Raw genomic sequence first — 21,294 nt, 5'->3', positions numbered from 1 at the left:
ACCACATCAGGTTTTTGTGGGGCTTTTTAGTTATTCCAGTAGGTGTGTAGTGAACGACTAATGACATTGCTCTCTTTTCAGGTGATTACTTGCCATCCATATATCTTTTTTGACAGAGTATTATTCAAATATTTTCCCTATTTTTTAAGTTGGGTTTTCTCCTCTATTACTGCATTGCTGTAGATTCTGGACAAAGATTTGGTTTTTTGCAAATATTTTATCCCAATCTGTTGCTTGTTTTTTGTTCTCTTAACAATGTCTTTTGAAGAGCAAGCGCTTTTTACTTTTAAGTGTTCCCATTTATCGATATTTCTATTACAGATTGTGCTTTCGGTGTTGTATGTAAGAAATCTTTGCCTAAGCCAAGGTTACAAAGATTTTCTCCTATGTTTGCTTCTGGAAGTTTCGTAGTTCTAAGTTTTATATTTAGGTTTATGATTCACAAAATGGTAACTTTTTAACCATGAACAAGATAATAACAATTAGACTGTTTTATGTTGAATGTTACCTCAGAGTTTACAGAGTCATCAATTAAACATTATCTCATTTTCTCATAATCCCATCGTTTTACTCTTATTTCTATTTTTTGGATAAGGAGACTGAGAATCAGGGAAGTAAATATACACCCAAAGTCTAGTAAATGGAGGAACCAGCGTGCATTCTAGGACTTTTGGCTCCAAGTTCATACTCTTTGCACTAGGTTCTATTTGGTGAAGTTGGAGAATATGTGGGACTTTTTTTTCCTTAAAGAAGTTGAAAAAGAAGAAAAAAGGAGATTCATTTATTCTTTTTATTCTTGGAAAGGCTTCTTATTCTTTTACATGAAAGGATAGTTAATTCCCTTCTGATGAAGTGGAACGTGAATGGAAAGTCAGAAATCCTGAAATATAATCCCCGCACACCACTTCCTTGCTCAGTGGCTAAGGTTACTGAGCCTCATTTTGTTCATCTATAAACAATGATATACCGATAAGATTGTTGTAAGGATTAAATTAGTTAAAATATGTGAAAATACCTACCATAGTACCTGGCACGTAGTAGATTTTATTACATGTTAATTTCTTTTCTTCCTGATGCACCTGTAATTTGACACACTTGCCAGTGGGACTCCAGTAACACACACAAACTTCATTGCACTCTGATCAACATAGAAGATTCCATTTAGATTATCCTTGCATTCTACTGACGGGCATTAGGGTTGCAAACTTCGAAAATGAATATGTTAAATAAAATATCACCTTTCAGGAAAACTACAACAATATATATTCATTCAAGATCTTTATCACAGAGAAAGAAATCTGCAAATCTATTTCAGTAACCCATTGCAGTGTTCACCAATTATCTCTGTTGGTTATCCTTCCCAGTAACTGCTGGCTTTCGTTGAGTCCCTTCAAGGTGCACATTCTAGGGTAGAAAGATCTCTAATTACTTTACCTCTAACCCTCTCCAACTTGTGAAATTGAGGTTAAATAACTTAAGATCACACAGAGGGGAGGTGAGGGAGTGAGAGTTAAAGCCCAGGTCTATTCTGTGCGAGTCCAGCCTTCTGGTTTTATGCTCTACCATGCTGACTTTTCATTTTGCAGTTTTAGCTGGCCACTGCCGCTCTATGTAACAATGCTTAATGTCACTCAAGATCCTTATAGAGTCAGCTTCCAGCCTTTCAAAGTGACCTCAGCTCCTTTTATCTTACTCCACCGGGCCGATTTCAGGCCCTTAAATCATCTAAGTAGCTCGTCTCAGAACATTTTCTGTTTTTACCTTTGTCTTCTGCTCTGATACCTGGAATTAGACTTTGGTGTTGCCCTGAAGGCTGCTGAGCAAGGCAAGAAAGGCCTTGTAGCCGCTGCCGCACCGCATCCCTGTGTATGTATGTAGCTGTGTCCCGCCTACTCATTAACTCAAAGAACCAGAGCCGGGCTTTTTCCTAAATCTCAGACTTAACCATCACCCATAAAGAGGCCACTGCATTCCAGGCAGTTGGTGTCTGCACTCACTTTGTCAGTTACTAAGAAGATTAGCGGGGAACAGCGTTGGTTGACAGTTTCCATGCCTAAGACTTGTGCCCAGCACTGGGGTTACCTAGTAGTATAGAGCAGAGTCCTGAAATCTATTTCAAAACACAAGACTTACACAAATAAGAAGATAACTACAAATTGATTTTCTCAGAGAGGTGTTGACAATAGTGCATGATACCCAGTGTGAGCCCATAAGCCTTCACAGAGTGGTTTCCATTTCCCATTCATATACCTCATCCATGTGGAAAGCGAAGGGGTTCTGCAGTCAGGCAGAAATGACACCCCACGGACGGCACCCCTACTTCCTGTAGAGACTGCAGTGCCTTGCAGGGTTGTCAAGAGGATGAGAAATGACGTGTATGGAAGCCCTTAACACAATGCCTGACCCGGGCTGGGCCCTTTGTATGCCATAACCCCCGGCGGATAAATGTCTCCAAACCCACCCATTGCCTGTCCATTGGCTCCGCTTGTCTCCCACTGAACTGGAGGCTCCTTAAAAGCAGGGATTTTTCCCAGAAGGCAATCATGAGGGGTGTTCACCCACTGCTTTCTTTTCTTTTCTTTTCCTTTTTTTTTTTTTTTTTTTAAGCAGATAGGCATAGGAGTAAAGGTTAATACATGTTAAATAGAGGGAAAGGAGTCTTTTACATCTCAAGAGGAATCTGGGGTTGATTAATACATGACAAAACCCAAACATTACCACTTAGCTTTTAACTCACCTCCAACTTGATGCCTGTCAGACCAGCAAGAAAAATCAACCCAAAGCATTAGATAAAATCTGCCATGAGTAGAAAAGCTTTCTTGCTTGTGTTGCTTTTTACCTGGCAACAAGCTTCCTTCTTGTCCTCATGCAAGGTCATGTCATTCCCACCCACCTCTTAATGGCACTGGATGGAAAGAGCCCCAAATGAGTAACGTGCAGGACCTGTTGCCAAAGTCACTCATCTTCTTTTTAGAGGTATCTTCTGGGTTTTTCTTTAGTGATAAATGGTAACTGTTAGGCTTAGCTCAGATAATGGATTTGTTTTATATTTGCTAATGACAACAGTTCTGAGCAGTGGACAAGCTGGAGGCAAAGAGAGCTTTCTACATATTGACTTGCAGAGAGCTTGGTGCTCACCCCTTCTGTTCCTTCCTTTCAGGTTGGGCAGGGCACATCCAGGATGTACGTAGCCAGGAAATAGGTCAGCTTCCTGCAGCCCCAAACACTAATTTGACATATGACTGGATGGAATACTTCTTTGTATTGTCCATTAAGAAAATAATAACCAGCACTCAACAAAATGTTGGTCTCGAAAGGGGACATGTCTTAATGCAGAATATTACTTAAAGCCTTGTAGAAAGAAAGGAAGAAACACTGATCCATTATTATTTTTTTATACTTGAATCATTCCAATTTTTATTTATATGTCTGCACACATAGAAACATGATCCATTATATTGAGAAGCCTGGAGATAGGGGGCAATACAAACCATAATAAAATAATTTCTACCCAAATTTGAGTGCCTGCTGTTTGCCAGATCCTGTATTGAGCACCATGCATACCTAATCTCATTCAATTCAATCCTCCCAATAATTTTACAAGTTAGATATTAACATTTCCAATTTACGTATTTAAAAAAGCCCAAGGCTCGGAAAATCTCAGTAACTTGCCCTGTGTCATTCCGCTAATAAGTAGCAGGGCTGGGATGGAAATTCAGACGCGCTTATTCCAGAGCCCTCGTTTTTAACCACCATTTGGCTACGGTCCTTCCCTAAAGTCAGATGAGGCCATGTGAGTTGTTAAAGACGAGGTAACCCCACAGCAGTAGTCACAGACTGGGGCCCACTGGCCAAATTCAGCTTATGAATGTGTTTTGTTTGGCTCCAATAGTTTGGGCCTGTATGGAATCTCTTTTTACTGTTTTAATTGCTTGCTATTTTAAAATTGAGGAGCTATGACACAAAAATGCAGATCTCTGATTTTGTTTGAAAATAGGAAGACCTGCCAACAAAAGAACGAAGCTGAGGGGCAAAACTCCCTTTAAACATGACCTGCTCCTTCCTCTTTACCGATGTCCCTGCTCTTCCCTTTTGTCTTCCTGGCCCAGGACCAATGTGAGTGGCCATTTCTCATCAGCCTTGCACTGCTGTTTTTCTTTTGGTAGCCTTAGAAGGAACATGAACTTTTCTGGGTCTTCAGGTCTCTATCAGGATTTTCCACGTGGCCCATTTCTTTATTTGCATCGCCTGTCTGTATTTGAGATGGTGACTATTGTAAGAAAGAAGCTGAGCAGAAACTGGTGCAAACTTGATTTGTTCTATTTTGCTGGAACTGTACTCACAGCGGAAGCAGTTCCCTTGTCCTGAGAGTAGCAGCCAGGCCTTGAAATCTGCTGACTGCTTGTAGTTTATCGGCCTCTGGTGGCCCTTAGTGGAGCCGTCCTGCCAACTGGCTGCCAGTCCTGCCAAGTGGCAGCCAGCTCCCTCAGCATCCCACTAACGATGCCTCCGTCTTTCCTTCTGCTCACCCAGTGCCCAGCATGCAGTTTGCCAAGGATTTGCTCCTAGTGAAGGAGAAGGAGGGTGTCCTACACGTACCCATCATTCGGAGTGGGGACCTGAGCTACGAGTCTTCAGTGAGGTGCTATACTCAGGGCCATTCAGCTCAGGTCATGGAGGACTTTGAGGACAGAAGAAACACAGACTCTTCACGGATTACATTTCTCAAAGGGGAGAAAGTAAGTGGATTCCTGGTGGCTGAAGAATGGGATTCCCTCCTTCCCTGATGCTTTTATTTGTCCATAGTGAAGTAATTTAGACAAATTCTGAACATCCTAGGAAGTTTCTAATTAACCGTTCATTCCTTTAATAATGTCATCTCTTCTATGTGGTTGTCTTCTTTGTCTCCCATTTATGACCAAATACCTGTGTCATTGGCTGAGCTGGGATATTTAGATGATGTAGAACATTTTTGGAATTTAGCAGAATCAAATGACTGGGGACTCCTCTTAATTTGAACCTACATGGGAGATGAACACACTCCACTAATGTTATCTGGAGAAGGAGGAGACAGTTCTCTAATACCTGGGCCGCTGTCCCAGGGCAACACACGTTCTGGCATAGGACCAATAGTACAGCACTGAACACCTGTTCAGCTGAGCATATTCAAGACAGTGGAGTATTCTCTTGGCAATATAATGAAAAATGATACATACAGACACAAGAATTCCTGAGAAACTCTGGTCACTAAGTGTGGCTGCATCAAACTCAAAGCTTGCAACCTCCAGGTTGCAATATATCCAAAGCATATATTGAATGAGAATCATATTTCTCCATTTTTGGATCTCAGTTTCAGATGATTGAGTCAGTTGTACCCCTTGTTTCAAGGCATGCAGTCCCCATTGGTCAGTTCAAGGCCCTTCTCTTTATTTTGTTGATTTATTCATTTCATTTTACCCCTACTCTGCAGCTACGTTCCCTTCCCCGCCTCAGAGGTAATCAATCGATTGTACTTAATGTGTATCTCTCTTATTTTCTATTTGTTCTTAAAAAATGTCTGGTTCTTTATGTATATAATTTTTATTTCTAAAACTGCTACTGTGTCATATCTTTTTTGAATGTTTTCTGCGTTTACTCAGCAATCTGTTTTAGTACCTGTGCATGTCATTTATGTGTCTATCTAATCTGTTGCTTCAAACTGTTGCCTAGCATTTCATGATGTGCATTTACTACCTTTTACCCATTCACACTCAGCAATAGACAGTGAAGACCCTCAGTTTTAGTGCCCAGTCACCTCCTATCATGCTGCCACCACTAACAGTGCTGCAGTGCACATCCTCCTATATGTCCACTTACACACCCGAGGGGGGATTTCTTTGGATAAAAACTCAGCAGCAAAATTTCTGGACCACAGGGCATGAAAGTACTTAATTTGAAAAAATAATATCAGAATACATTCCAAAGTGTCACTAGCAGTACGTGAGTGCTGCTAAAACCCTACATACTCTTCAACACTTTTTCAATTACTCATCTTTTAATGTTTACTAATCTGGTATGTATAAAGTTATATCTCATTTTAATTTGCATTTCTCTAATACTATTTTATATGCTTGTTAGTTCATTGAGTTTCTCTTATGAAAATCTATTATTTTTATCCTTTGTTCCTTATTTTATTGTATTGCTGTCATTTTCTTACTGATTTGCAGTGCTTCCTTGTATATTCTAAATATTGATCTTAATATTAATAATCCTAAATAGTAACATTAATCCTTGCCGGTGTTTAGATGTTTTAGATATCGTAAACATAGTGCCTTTCTCTGTCACTCATCTATTACCTTTGCCCTTGGTGTTCTTAGTTGAACAGAAATCTTTGTTTTGATATAAGCAAACGTGTGAAATTTTTGCCTTATGATTAGTTCTTTTGAAGTTTAGCATAAAAAGACTTTACACATCCCAGGTCACCCGAGATTCTCCCTCCATTCTTTACCACCAAAAAAATTAAAAAAAAAAAATCGATAGCGTCCTTATTTGAGACTCAAGTCTTTCACACCTTCATGACTCATAAAAGCCCTGTCTTAGTTATGTATTTTATGGGAATTTTACTGGTGGCAGGTGGAAATACGTGTTTAAAACACATATAAATACTATAAATACAATCTCCAGCTTTGAGTCTGCATGTCTGTATTTGTTTTAAGTTCAGAAGAGGATTCTCTGCCTATCCAAGAGGCAGTTTGTAGTTAAATAAAATTATAAAGAAAATACAGCTTAATAGTCTAGATGTTACCCACATAGCAATCTCTCATTCGTAAGCACATTTTGGAATCTTCATCTTCTTTGTCATCCTAAGCAATATGTCTTTGGAACTTGTCATTCACTAGAATGTCTTATTTTTTAAGATATACCGAAGAGTCGATACTAGATTCATGCTTTCCGTAAAGAAATTCTTACTGTAAGAAAGATGTGGTAGGGATAAAAAGGGGAACATTCTTCAGGGACTTAAAACCCGGTCAGCAAGCCACAGGTAAATGTTCACAGAGATATTCTCCGTCCATTTAGTATGACTTAGGAAGTATGACAGTGAAACCTCTATATCCACATATCCTTTGCAATATGGTAATATAATGAATTTAAAGTGGTAAACTAAAAGTAATCACACTTCATATCACATGACTCTACAATCGAGGCTGCTCTGTTATCTAAAATGTTGTGACCTGGGCTTCCCTGGTGACGCAGGGGTTGAGAGTCTGCCTGCCGATGCAGGGGACACGGGTTCGTGCCCCGGTCGGGGAAGATCCCACATGCCACGGAGCGGCTGGGCCCGTGAGCCGTGGCCGTTGAGCCTGTGCATCCGGAGCCTGTGCTCCGCGGCGGGAGAGGCCACAACGGTGAGAGGCCCGCGTACCGCAAAAAATAAATAAATAAATAAAATGTTGTGACCTTATTTTACGTTTTGCCAAGAAGACAAGTCCTCAGTAGAGAATATTCAGTTTGGGAAGCGCTTGATTTCTTTTCATCCAACAGGGATTTAGATTGTGTTCTCAGACATTCAGTTCTCAGTTTTCAGATGAGCCACCATTCGGCAACACATTTGAGAGTTCTGTAGCTTTTAAAGGTGTCTTTATCCTAACAGGAAGGCTTTCTGAGTTCCTTATACGAGTCTTCAATTTTCACAAGGGAAAAGGAATATCATTCAACTCTCCAGGAAGTCTAATCCATATGTTACACCCTCACCATCAGAAATCTACCTATCATAACATGTACAAAGGTACAGATGAGCCCAGGCAAAATGTGGGAAAGCACACAGATGTTCTACAGATGCTTTTTAGTGATTCATTTTGTTGTTTTTCATAATGTATGACCAATAATTCAAAATCGTTTGGAATGTTTAATACAAGTCTCCACATATGGGTAGGTCCACTCAGGCATGAACTGTTAAACATTCTATTTTATAAATGAAACAGTTGGGACATTTTGGAATCTGTGTTGACTTTTTGATGCTACAAAGAAGGAAAATCATTTTCTAGGGAAAGCCAAGCCAATTATTGATATCTCACTGCAAATTTTACTCTTTCCTGTGCCCTTGGCTCTAGATGAAGAACTGTACCGTCTATATCCACGATGACTCCATGTTTGAGCCTGAGGAACAGTTCAGGGTCTACCTTGGCCATCCTCTTGGGAACCACTGGAGTGGAGCCAGAGTTGGAAAGAATAACATGGCCACCATCACCATATCCAATGATGAAGATGGTAATGGAAGAAATTGCCTTTAGTTACTCTTAGGTTGATGGGACATGAACGAATGTTTCACCAATAACATAATTACAGGTGTTTTGAAAAATGAAAGCACTATACAAGTGTCTACTGATAACAGTCTTAGAGTATCTGTATAAAATATTGGCAGCAAATGATCACCGTCTACAGAGCTCCAGTATTTTAAATCACATTGTTCTCTACCACATCACCAAGAGATAGGGAGCAGGTATGGTTAAACGCTAGGACAGAGATGCTAAGACAGACAGAGAATAAAAATGTTTAAGTCACTGCAATTCAAGAGCAGGATTGGAAATACAATCAGAATCCGTTGAGTCCAATGCACTGATTTGAGACGCTGCCACCTTTCTGGAAAAGTCAATTTCTCAGTTTTCTTCTCTCTAATTGATTTGGCCTACTAACCTAAAAAAACTTAAATTCTTTAGTCAGCTGTCAGCAAAGAGTGACCCAGGCACCAAAGAAAACAAAATCTGTTTCAAATAGGGACATAATTGTTTTGTTAAAATAGGTATTTTAATAAATGGACAATAAAACTACAAATAGTAACAGCTGTTTTTATTGAATATTGACTGTATACTAAGAACCATTCTAAGCATATAATACTATTTCATTTCATTCTGACAGTAGCCCCTTGAGGTAGGTGTTATTATCCCTATATTATAGGTAAAGAAATTGAACCTCAGCAAAGTTATATCATTTACGTTCTTCGTTACACAGCTGTAAGCAACGAAAGTGCATGTAGAACCTTATTTTTTCAGATTCTAGAATCTACGCAAGAGTCAGTGAGACTCTTAGGGTTTCTAATATTAAAATAGGGACTAACTTGGACATTGGGAAAAAAGCAAAAAAGCCAGCCTTGAAGTTGAATTAGCCCTTTACCCAAGGAGACTCAGGTTCAAATCCTGAACCTCTCCTGTTCACACAGAAAAAGTGAACCTCTCCTGTTCACACAGGAAACCCAGTGACTGAAGCTCAGAGAAGTAACAAGTTCACACTGTGTTACAGTGACATACCTCAATTTCAAAGAGTGCACACAGTAACAACTATGAAGTCTAAAATGAAGCATATCTTCTACAATTAGGAAGAACTGATTTTCTGAGAGAGAAAGAGGGAAGTGAACATAGAGACATCAGAAATTTCTGCAAGAGTCTATATTTTAAATGGTATAAGATTTGTAATTGCTCCCAATTTTTCCATCTTCTTATCCCACTCTCTCCACCACTACCACGTTGCCCTTCCTCATGAGAATATAATACAAAAGAAGGCATAGTTTGAATTTTAAAAAAAAATCAACAATTAATCATTTCATAGCAATGAGGATAGTACCTCAAGTAAGATTGTTAGGAAATCTTGGGTTTCTGAATTATTGTTGTAGTAACCGGTCACTATAACTACTCATCCTTAACTAAATAACCTGTGAGAAGTTAGGAAAAGCTAAGCATTGGGGAGCTGAGAGCACTGGGAGGGAGGATCCAAAAGATCAGAGATGGGCTTCCCTGGTGGCGCAGTGGTTGAGAGTCCACCTGCCGATGCAGGGGACACGGGTTCGTGCCCCGGTCCGGGAAGATCCCACATGCCGCGGAGCGGCTGGGCCCGTGAGCCGTGGCCGCTGAGCCTGCGCGTCCGGAGCCTGTGCTCCGCAACGGGAGAGGCCACGACAGTGAGAGACCCACGAACCGCGAAAAAAAAAAAAAGATCAGAGATGAGAGAGACATTTGGTACATTTAAGCAGTATATAAATGAAATCCATATCTCATAAATGAAAAGGAGTTGGTTCATAGAATCAGTCAATAGATATTTATCAAGGGCTTAACTGTGTCTCTGTCCCTTGATAAATTGTGCAGATTTAAAAACACGCTGTGAGCTATAATGCCTAGATGGAAACTTGGACATCATGCATTTCAAACTGCTTAAAAATATTTCTCCCACTATATTGTTTTTAATAAGAAATATGTGAGAAACAACTCCTGCAGAATCACAGATAAATTCCTTTTTCCAAAGTATTGCTTAGGGGTAAATACTGATTGATATTATTGGCTGCAAGCTGTTTTGCCTTTGTATTGTTAACTAATGTGAAAAATTCCCTCTTGTCATTAGAAGGTGTTTTCATGGGAGGTGGAATTCTTTGTCACTTTTCCAACTTGCTCTTGTTTTCCTAACCTTGTTTCCTTAAGCTCCCACCATTGAGTTTGAAGAAGCTGCATACCAAGTCCGGGAACCCTCAGGGCCGGATGCCACGGCCATTCTGAACATCAAGGTGGTCCGCAGAGGGGATCAGAACAGGACGTCCAAGATTCGCTGTAGCACACGGGACGGGTCGGCCCAGTCTGGTGTGGATTATTACCCAAAGAGCCGAATCTTAAAGTTCAGTCCTGGTAATTGAATGCCAATCCCAACCTGTAGGTTTTACTTAAGAGCGAGGCAGATATCTTATATTTGAAGAAAGGAACGAGCAGAAAAATGAAAGACAGAAACAGTATTTCCAACAGCATGAAGTACTTATTAAGCACACATTTGAGATTGTGGGAGTCTTTAAATTTTCTAATTAGTAAAAATGGCATGGTAAAAAAAAAAAAAAAAAAAAAAAATGGCATGGTAAAGAAAGAAAAAGGCCAAAGAAATGCTTCACTTCAGAACATCCTAGGCATTTTGGCTCATTCAAAAGGATTTTTTGTTGCTGCTGTCGTTAGCCTATGATTTGGTTGAGCAAGGGGGGACCTTGATTTTTTTTAAATATACATGATTTTTTGTATATTTTTGAATGTTTGTCATTCAGCAAACATTGGTACAAACCACTGTGCTGGGCCCCTCGGGGATTACTAAACCCAGAAGGCACCATCTCCATGCTCAAGTGGTCTGACATCTACTAGGAGATGCTATGAAGATGAGTCAGGGAAGAAGGATGGGATTCAGGTCACAACCAGCTGTTTAACTGTCTGATATATTTATTTAATGGAAGGAATGAGACAGAGGAAGATTTGAATTGTATGCTTGGCTTTTTCCCAGAACTTTCTGGAGCAGTATAAGGTGAAAAGGCTGTTATAGAGCCTGGCACCATGTGTGATGTACCCAGAAGTGGGCAAAAGTGATAGAAGGTCTTTTCAGAGATGTCTTAGCAAGTGGAGGGAGAAAATGACTCCCTTGGAAATGGAGGGGTGGTCTCTGTATGTCCCTGTCGCCCACCGGAGCTTCAGAGGGCTTTCGGCTCCATCCCTATGTGTCTGGTTCGTGTTTACAGGGAAGGTAGGTGCCCTTCCTCCACATCCTCACAAGGACCTCTCTTCCAAGTGTCTTAGCTTTTTCCTTTTCTGCATAAGCATCTGGGGGAAAGGCAGGTCTTAGAAGTAACCTAGCCCAGATGTCTATAGGAGAGGAAGAAGGGCACCTTGACTACTGCCCGAGATATCTGCACCTTCACAGAATCGCTTTACAGAAAAGGAAGGGGGTTTCTGAGCTCTAACCCTCCCCATTCCAGGCTGCCAAACCTTCACATTATTGTCTTTGCAGAAATGGCCTGGTAGGTAGCCCTTGAGCCCTTGTCCCCCCAGGAGACAGCTTTGAAGGATGGTGTACAAGCACTCAGCCACACAGGAGCTCATGCCTACATGTAAAGGGGAAAGAACAGTTAGGCAAAAAACCTCATAGCCAGGGTGGAGTGTATTTTGGATCACAGATTTTTATTACCACCGGCTGGTGTCAGGCAGGGGCCATTAATCCTCATATGGCATTGCATAGTAAATCTGCGGTACTTGAGCCTCCACCACAGGTGGAATTTGACCAAGAAAACAGATTCCTCGCTTGAGACGGGGCTAACGTGATAAGCAGCCACTACATTGATAGGAAACCTCTGAAAGGAAAGGGCATATTTCAACATAGAGCCTCAGCAGTGCCAACCTGCACTGTCTTAAGTGGGTCACTAATGAGGACCTCTGCCCTCTTTGTTCTGTCCTTGGCGAAGGTGTGGATCATATCTTCTTTAAAGTTGAGATCCTGTCCAATGAAGACCGGGAGTGGCATGAATCATTCTCTCTAGTCCTTGGCCCGGATGACCCAGTGGAAGCTGTTCTTGGTGATGTGACCACTGCCACAGTGACGATTCTAGACCAGGAGGTGTCAGGGAGCCTCATCCTGCCAGCGCCGCCCATTGTGAGTCTCTCAACCCAAAGGATCGTTGCTTATGTCCTAGTAATTAGATAAGAACTTGAGAGAAGCAGGACTTCCAATACTGCACATCTTCATTTTTCTAACACAGTGATTTTCTTTTCTTTTTTTTTCACATCTTTATTGGAGTATAATTGCTTTACAATGGTGTGTTAGTTTCTGCTGTATAACAAAGTGAATCAGCTGTACATATACATACGTCCCCGTATCTCCTCCCTCTTGCGTTTCTATCCCACCCCTCCAGGCGGTCACAAAGCACCGAGCTGATCTCCCTGTGCTATGTGGCTGCTTCCCACTAGCTATCTATTTTACACTTGGTAGTGTATATAAGTCCATGCCACTCCCTCACTTCATCCCAGCTTACCCTTCCCCCTCCCCGTAACACAGTGATTTTCAACCAAGAGCGAGGGCTCTTGTCCTTTCCCCCAAATCCCTCACTCCCATCACCTCTGGGGAACACTTGGCAATGTCTGGTGACATCTGTGGTTGTCATGACTGTCACACTAGGTGCTATTAGCATCTAGTGGGTGGAAGTCAGGGAAGCGGCTAAACATCCTACAATACACAGGACAACGCCAACAGCAAGGAATTATCTGGCTCAAATGTCAGTAGTGCCAAGGATGAGAAACCTTGTTTTGACATAAGAGTGAGACCAAACCATACTGAGACCTTAGTCTGATAAAGACAGAAGGTGCAATACAATTGATCTTCTCATTTCTTTGGTGGGACCTAGAAGAGTAAAAAAGGAATATTACCCCACATCTGTTATCCTGCATACTCGCCACATGCATAGAATTAAGTATCTGCAGAAATGTACCACCATGTTTCCCAGTTTGGGGATGAACAGAATGAATGCACCGACTTCACAGTTAGGAGGAAAATGCATAGAGGTTGCCAAGAATTTAACCCATGATAAAGAGCTAGTCTTAATAAGTCTTATAACCTCCCTCGACTAGTCTCATAGAGTAAAAGGATCATTTCAAAACGTGTCTCTTCTTTGACCATGGAAGAAATATACTACCTTTATTTACTCCTGTTATGCCAAATGTGCTACGGCATATCATTAACAATTTAATGCAACTTTAAACTAGTAACTGCCGTTTATGATATAGTTTTAGTTACTGTGTATGGGGGGAGGGGAGAGTATATTTCACATGAATGATAGGGCTCTGAATTAGGAATGAGACCAATAAGATAATAAAGCTTTTAGCTCACGGGGGAGAAAGATGTTCTCCACCACTAAAGATCTGCAGTATCTTTTAGGGATGCCTGGCCAAGCATTGTTAAAACTTCTGCTATATTTTAAAGAATCCCTAGGAGTTAAGTGATCTCCTGAATCTCTGGGGAAGGGAGCCTTGGTTCTCTGACCTTCCCGATACCCACCCTGGGCTGAAGCTTTGTTGCTCCTTTGCAGGTTGTCACACTTGCTGACTATGACCACGTGGAAGAGGTTACCAAGGAGGGAGTCAAGAAATCCCCCTCCCCGGGCTACCCGCTGGTCTGTGTCACCCCCTGCGACCCCCATTTCCCCAAGTATGCCATCATGAAGGAGCGCTGCAATGAGGCTGGCATCAACCAGACGTCCATGCAGTTCAGCTGGGAAGTGGCCACCCCCACTGATGGCAACGGGGCCCGGTCTCCCTTTGAGACCATCACTGACAACACGCCATTCACCAGTGTCAACCACATGGTAGGTCTGTTTGCGGAGGGAGAGACCTGGCGTTTCTCTCTGTTACTCCAACTCTATCAAATTTCTTAAGGTCCCTGCATGGCATTTGGTATAAAATAAACAAATAAGCAGGTACACAGAGTACACACACAATCTTTTTATTCTTACATATAAGGAAAGGTAATATGGTATAGTAGAAAGAGAACTAGGCTGATAACTCAGACAACCTGTTTACAAACCTTGATTCTGTCTGTTCTTAACTACACGATGTTACGAGTTCACTTAACCTACTGAGTCTCAGTTTCCTATCTACAAAATATCAGGTCCACTTAATCCACTTGACAAGGTCATTGACACATCAGATATATAAAAGTGATCTATATTGGAGAGGGTGTGGAGAAAAGGGAACCCTCTTGCATTGTTGGTGGGAACGTAAATTGATACAGCCACTATGGAGAACAGTATGGAGGTTCCTTAAAAAACTAAAAATAGAATTACCATATGATCCAGCCATCCCACTACTGGGCATATACCCAGAGAAAACCATAATTCAAAAAGACACATGCACCCCAATGTTCATTGCAGCACTATTTACAATAGCCAGGTCATGGAAGCACCTAAATGCCCATCGACAGACGAATGGATAAAGAAGATGTGGTACATATATACAATGGAACATTACTCAGCCATAAAAAGAATGAAATTGGGTCATTTGTTGAGACGTGGATGGATCTAGAGACTGTCATACAGAGTGAAGTAAGTCAGAAAGAGAAAAATAAATATCGTAATATTAACGCATATATGTGGAACCTAGAAAAATGGTACAGATGAACTGGTTTGCAGGGCAGGAATTGAGACACAGATGTAGAGAACTAATATATGGACACCGGGGAAAGTGGTGGGGGGTGGGGGTGGGGGTGTGCTGAATTGGGCGATTGGGATTGACATGTATACACTGATGTTTATAAAATTGATGACTAATAAGAACCTGCTGTATAAAAAAATAAATTTTTTTTTTTAAAAATCAAAAATAAATAAAAAATAAAAGTGATCTATAAATGAAGTAAGTCAAAGATCCCAGGTAGGTACAATTAAGGATTACTGTTCTTTTCATATCTCTTAAACCATTCAGTAAGGAGTAGGGTATAAACTCCTTAAGGACATGGACCGAGGGTTCTTCCACACTTGTATGTCCATCCCAAAATAGCCACCACATTGATGGCACATAGTAGGGACCAGTTATTAAACAAAATGAGAGGATGCTTGCTAAGTGATCAGCATTTTTCAAAGCCCTGTGAGAGGACATGAAAAGAGGTTCCAAATGCAGTTGCTGTCCTCAGCAAGTTAGGAGGCCAGACCCACACTCCTGCCACCATCAGAGAGCAGTCAACAGTGGTGATTCTCCCGACCTCAGGGAACAGTCCATCACTCTGACTCTGCTCCTCACGCCAATGAAGTTCTTCAGAGGAAGAGCTGTAAGCAGTGGAGAGTCAGGCTCCGCAGAGTATCTGGCACATAGTAAGCATTCAATAATTTTTGGCTGAAATGAGTGCCATTAATAAGTTTGGAAATCAGAAATTTCTTTCAGACTGAATTTCTCTAGATTTTTCCCTACAAACCCACCGTTTGTTCGCACTTTAAGAAGTGCCTCATGTGGGGCTTCCCTGGTGGCGCAGTGGTTGAGAGTCTGCCTGCCGATGCAGGTGACACGGGTTTGTGCCCCGGTCTGGGAAGATCCCACATGCCGCGGAGCGGCTGGGCCCGTGAGCCATGGCCGCTGAGCCTGCGCGTCCGGAGCCTGTGCTCCGCAACGGGAGAGGCCACAAACAGTGAGAGGCCCATGTAATGCAAAAAAAAAAAAAAAAAAAAGTGCCTCGTGTGGATGGGGCCCTAGTGGAGGAGAGCTGTTAGATGTACACGGGAGGCTTTAGATAAAGCAGGTCCTTCATGTCCATTGTCTTTGACACAGCTTAATCAGAAAGGCCAGAATATTCATTTTGCAATATAACCTAGTTTGAATTTAAATTATCTTTTTTATTATTATTAAAAATGTAAGTGGCAAGACAGCATATTGTTTCATAAGTATCTAATTCTCTGTTCAACAAAACCATGAAGGGGTTTCATCTGATTTGAGCCAAATATACATTTGTAACAGGTACCAAGTTTATGATTTTACTTCATGTTTCAGTTTTCCTTCTTGCAATGAATTGGTGACTAACACATTTACCCCTGTTTCCTTTGCTCTATCTTCATTTCTTCAATTATTTATTTAATACCATTGTACTGTATGCATTTTTGTAAGATGCCTCAAATCCCTTCTGAACAAAGTCCATGTATCAATAAATAAAGTGTTGTCAGCTAATTAAAACATTTTAATGGAAAAATCTTCCATTTTTAATTTTTAATGGATTTCAGTGACAATTGTTTCCATGAGTAGAATTTATAAGTTTGTATGATTGCTTTGTGGGAGGTCTATGGCACACAGAACTACTAATTCGTTTTTCTTGTTATGTATTTCCCTATGTCTGTGCACTCATAACCTATAGAGTTTTGGTGACCTGTGTTGCCTCTGCATACATTGGGTTAAGCATGCTTATGGATTCTGTATGTCTGGGAGCATGAGAGAATCTGTAGAAAGACTTTCAAAGGCCAGTAGGTACACAATATTATGTAACAGCCTACATGGGAAAAGAATTTGAAAAAGAATAGATACATGTATATGCATAACTGAATCACTTTGCTGTACACCTGAAACTAACACAACATCGTTAATCAACTATACTCCAATATAAAATAAGAAGTTAAAAAATAATAAAGTTATTATTTTTTTTAAAAGGCCAGTAGGTGTCAGAGGCCAACTTCTAACTTCAAGTCTGCATGTTATTGTAACCCTTGCAACATGTGTAGTAATTAAGTGGGAGGTGAGGGAGGGGATAGAATTAGGAAGGAAAGAAGACTAAGAACTCCTAGAAAAGAAGTATCTTTCCTCTGTATCCTGATACCATGCCCTCAGTGAAAGTGACTTGGAGGCAACCAGTCTTGCTGGAAGTGCTGAAAACCAGTTAAGTGGTTCTTATGCTGAACCTAATATGTAAAGAGAACAACTGTCACCGGGAACTAGTCATCTCTGGGCTCTTGCTACACATCTGTCAACTTGTTAGTTACCTAACTTACCACCTTAGGCTCTATGTACTCACTGCTCTGTCCCTGGTGCCTGACTCCTGGTAGAAAGTCAGTACTTACGTGGTAAATGAACGGATGGATGGATAGATCAATGGATAGATGGATAAGTGGACAGATGGAGGGATGGATGGGGGATGGTGTGGACTAAGAATGCTGCCTGCCATGTCAGTAAGCAAAGGATGTGACAGCCATCAGCCACTATAGCTGATGGTGCACCCTGAGGAGACTCGGGATGAGAAAACACAGGATACTGGCCCCAGGTGGCTGAGGTGCATATCAAAGGAATGAGTTCAGTGAGCCTAAACCCTTGCATCTTCCCAAACATAGGAAAGTGCTCATTTCCTTAACTTGAGGTATCTGGTTTTCTTTACTTAAGAGTAAGCTTTTGATGTTTGAACTACTGGTCTTTTGTCGCAAAAACTCCTCTGTATCCTGGCTCCCCCCACCCCCCTTGCCCCTTGGAGCAGATCTCTCAGAATTATCCGAGTTGCTGTGTCTCGAGCTTAAGTCCTCAGTTTTGCCCACCAAATAAAACATAACTCAACTTTTAGGCTGTGCATTTTTTTCAGTCGACCATAGTCTTCACAGATTACCTTGTACCAAGAATTGGGGTGGCCTATCACCCAGAAGGTACGTGTGGGGAGCTGTTGAAGTAGTGTACACGTCTGAGGTGCTTTATTCTTCCTGGTAGGTCCTGGACAGCATTTACTTCAGCCGGAGGTTCCATGTACGTTGTGTGGCCAAGGCTGTGGACAAGGTGGGCCACGTGGGGACCCCCTTGAGGAGCAACATTGTTACCATCGGAACAGGCAGTGCGATCTGCCACACCCCAGTGGTGGCTGGGACAGCCCGAGGCTTCCAGGCTCAGTCCTTCATCGCGAACTTGAAATACCTGGACGTCAAGCACAAGGAGCATCCCAACAGGTCAGGCAGGTGGTTCCTTCCGCGAGGAGATGGCAGAGGGAGTCTCCAGCTATGCTTTCTGTGTTTTCTGGGTGGGACAGATCAATGAGTGGTGCTTCTGCAAAATAAGAATAGTGGTGGGGCTTCCCTGGTGGCGCAGTGGTTGAGAGTCCGATTGCCGGTGCAGGGGACGCGGGTTCGTGCCCCGGTCCGGGAAGATCCCACATGCCGCAGAGCGGCTGGGCCCGTGAGCCATGGCTGCTGAGCCTGCGCGTCCGGAGCCTGTGCTCCGCAACGGGAGAGGCCACAACAGTGAGAGGCCCGCGTACCGCAAAAACAAAAACAAAACAAAACAAAAAGAATAGTGGTGATGAGTGCTTCAGAAAACGTTTATATTCTTTGAAGGCCCCCTAAGATCTGGCCCCTTGTTATCTTCCTAGCCTCATTTCCCTCACCTTGTCATTTTCACCTGCCAGGCCACTCACAGGGAATCATGTGTAACTTCCCAGGGCTTCAGACTCTCTTAGGTGGCATGCCTCCGCCTTGTGGCTACTCCTGGCTCCAACTCTCCCCTGCTCCCTTCCACTCAGCGTGGTTAAATCCGATTGTCCCACTCTATCTAACCCATGTCATCTCTTCTAGGAACTTTTCCATCATTTCCCCCAATTTAATTTGGAAGCTCTTCCTTCCAGCTTTTCTGGTACCCATGTCTGCCTCTCTCAGAGCATCATCCTTTTTTTTTTTGTTTTTTGTTTTTTTTTTTTGTGGTATGCGGGCCTCTCACTGCCGTGGCCTCTCCCGCCGCAGACGCACAGGCTCCGGACGCACAGGCTCAGCGGCCATGGCTCACGGGCCCAGCCCCTCTGCGGCATGTGGGATCCTCCCAGACCGCGGCACGAACCCGCGTGCCCTGCATCGGCAGGCGGACTCTCAACCACTGCGCCACCAGGGAAGCCCCATCATCCTTATTCATTCTCTCCTTGTCGCCCCAGGAGATGATGATGGCAGGGAACATGACTGTTTATTTTGCATCCCCTCCGCCTAGAACAGTGCTTCTTGGCAGCTAAGAGGCACTCACTAAGTATCCAGTGAGCAAATGAGTAATAACACTGTGTAAATTGTAAGTCAATGGACAGATGTGCTTTTATTTTTTCCCTGTGCCATTATGATTTGGTTGGAAACTGGATGCTTTCATTTTTGCATGCAAAAAAAAGAATTTGTGTAGGTTATACATATTCATTAAACCTCATAGTATTTATGCATGTGCCTTTATGAGCAACTGAGTTCAGAGAAAGGGGTTCATTTGCATGAAAAAAAGATTTGAACGTGGAGCCAAGAATATGCAAATCCTTCTTTTTTTCTAACAGAATGAAATTTATTTTTGTTAAAAAGCAATAACAGAGGTGCCCAGGGTTACTACTGACCCCTTCCTAGCAAAAGAGCCATCCTGTTCATGTTCTGAGGTTCTGATTCCTCTTTAAAACGTGAGTCTTTTTTTCTGGGAGGCAAGCTGTAGAAACTCAAAACGCACCCTCAATAAACATGCTGAAAATTTAAACTTGTGCCGTGAAAAAAATGGCAGCCCCTAAGTACAGTTCTGTTGTGTTGCAATATTTATTAAGCTCATATTTTATTTAGAATTGTGTACTACAGGCTCTGGAGAAACAAAAGAAGGGAAGGAAATGGTCCTTTGCCCTCATAGTGGAGAGGCAATATAAACAAGAGTCTGAAAGCACACAAGAAACAGCAGCCAGTATAAATAAGTTACAGATTTCCTGGTCCAGAGGCACCTAAATGTGGAAGGATGGAGATCAAGGCAGAGCTTACTGCAGATTGATGCCAGTGAGGCCTGGTGGCCTCGTTGGACTGCAGGGAGAGAGGGGAGGGAAGCCTCCTTAAGTTGGGGAGAGACCATATGAATAGTGGTTTATTACTATTTGTAGGCTTTTTTCCTGGGTATGGATACTGGCCTTAGTGTTTAAGAGCTCAGTGATGTCTTTTTGGCACAAATACTTTAAAAAAAAATATGCGGCGACCGCAACCTCCACAGACACTCAAGGTGACAGAGAAGGGTAGCAGTACCTGTGTCAGTCACTCGGCTTTAGCTCATGAGGAAACAAAGCTTCCACTTAAAGCAGAAGAAAGCTATAAAGTCATTTGTGATTGTGATGTTATCTTTTCTTGCACGCACACACAAAAAAATCTATGATTCTCAATTGCTATCAGTCCTGAGTCTGGAGGATCTCCTGGGGGCTGGAGAGAGGAGAATAACCCTACAGGCACATCATACCCTCATGTTCAGAGAGAAATCCTACATGGAAAGCTTCAGAAAAGAAAAATGGGTAAATTCATTGATGAAGACAAATTGAGTTATGAGAAAGAAATGTACCATATTAACTGCTTATAGCGGGCACCTAAACACTGATTTCTACCCTATTTTTTCCCTTAGAATCCACATTTCAGTGCAGATCCCACACCAGGATGGAATGCTGCCCCTTATCTCCACCATGCCGTTGCACAACCTGCATTTTCTACTATCTGAATCCATCTACAGACACCAGCACGTCTGCTCCAATCTCGTCACCACCCGTGACCTGAGAGGCATCTCAGGTAAGGGAAGAGTCCCCTGCTGATTTGCCCAGCCCAGCCCAGTGCAGTGACCCTTAGGGATATGGCTAAGTGCACTCTGCTTTTCATGTTTTCTGGTCCTCAAAATCTGCATGGTTAGTGGATTTCCTCCTTAGCAAGCAACCAAACACAGGCAGCTCGGACAGTGAAGTGAACAGGAGAAAACAGGGAGCGTGGAATGAAACTGACAGGTTGAACGTGCCTATTCCACTCCTTATACAACTGAACAAAAATAGCTGGACAGCTGTGAGCCAACTGCTTTCTTATCTGTAACATGAGGATAACAACTGCTGCCAATCAAGGTGGGGATTAAGTGTGTCTACATTTTTAAAGCGCCCGTCTTGGTAACTTTTAGCTCCTTCCTTCTCCCGTGTTTGGATCTGTGCTCTAGAATCCCATCATCTCAGCATTTTAGAAAGCTCACATGCAGATGTTAGATGTTATAGGATGATTCTCCGGGGGCAGGAGCTGAGGTGGAG

General features: G+C 42.2%; 1 protein-coding gene across 1 annotated transcript in view; it reads left to right on the top strand.

The window, feature by feature from the left end:
* Positions 1-21,294, top strand: part of FRAS1 (Fraser extracellular matrix complex subunit 1) — a 455,620-nt gene that overhangs the window by 409,553 nt on the left and 24,773 nt on the right. The window contains exons 59-65 of the mRNA XM_065877453.1: positions 4,534-4,739; positions 8,091-8,247; positions 10,446-10,646; positions 12,230-12,417; positions 13,847-14,122; positions 17,976-18,208; positions 20,637-20,797. Of these exons, the coding sequence (XP_065733525.1) occupies positions 4,534-4,739; positions 8,091-8,247; positions 10,446-10,646; positions 12,230-12,417; positions 13,847-14,122; positions 17,976-18,208; positions 20,637-20,797 (1,422 nt within the window). The remainder of the gene's footprint in view (positions 1-4,533; positions 4,740-8,090; positions 8,248-10,445; positions 10,647-12,229; positions 12,418-13,846; positions 14,123-17,975; positions 18,209-20,636; positions 20,798-21,294) is intronic.

Source organism: Phocoena phocoena, chromosome 5 (assembly GCF_963924675.1).
Source record: "Phocoena phocoena chromosome 5, mPhoPho1.1, whole genome shotgun sequence".
NCBI lineage: Eukaryota > Metazoa > Chordata > Mammalia > Artiodactyla > Phocoenidae > Phocoena > Phocoena phocoena.
This window is presented reverse-complemented; position numbering and strand designations above follow the sequence as displayed.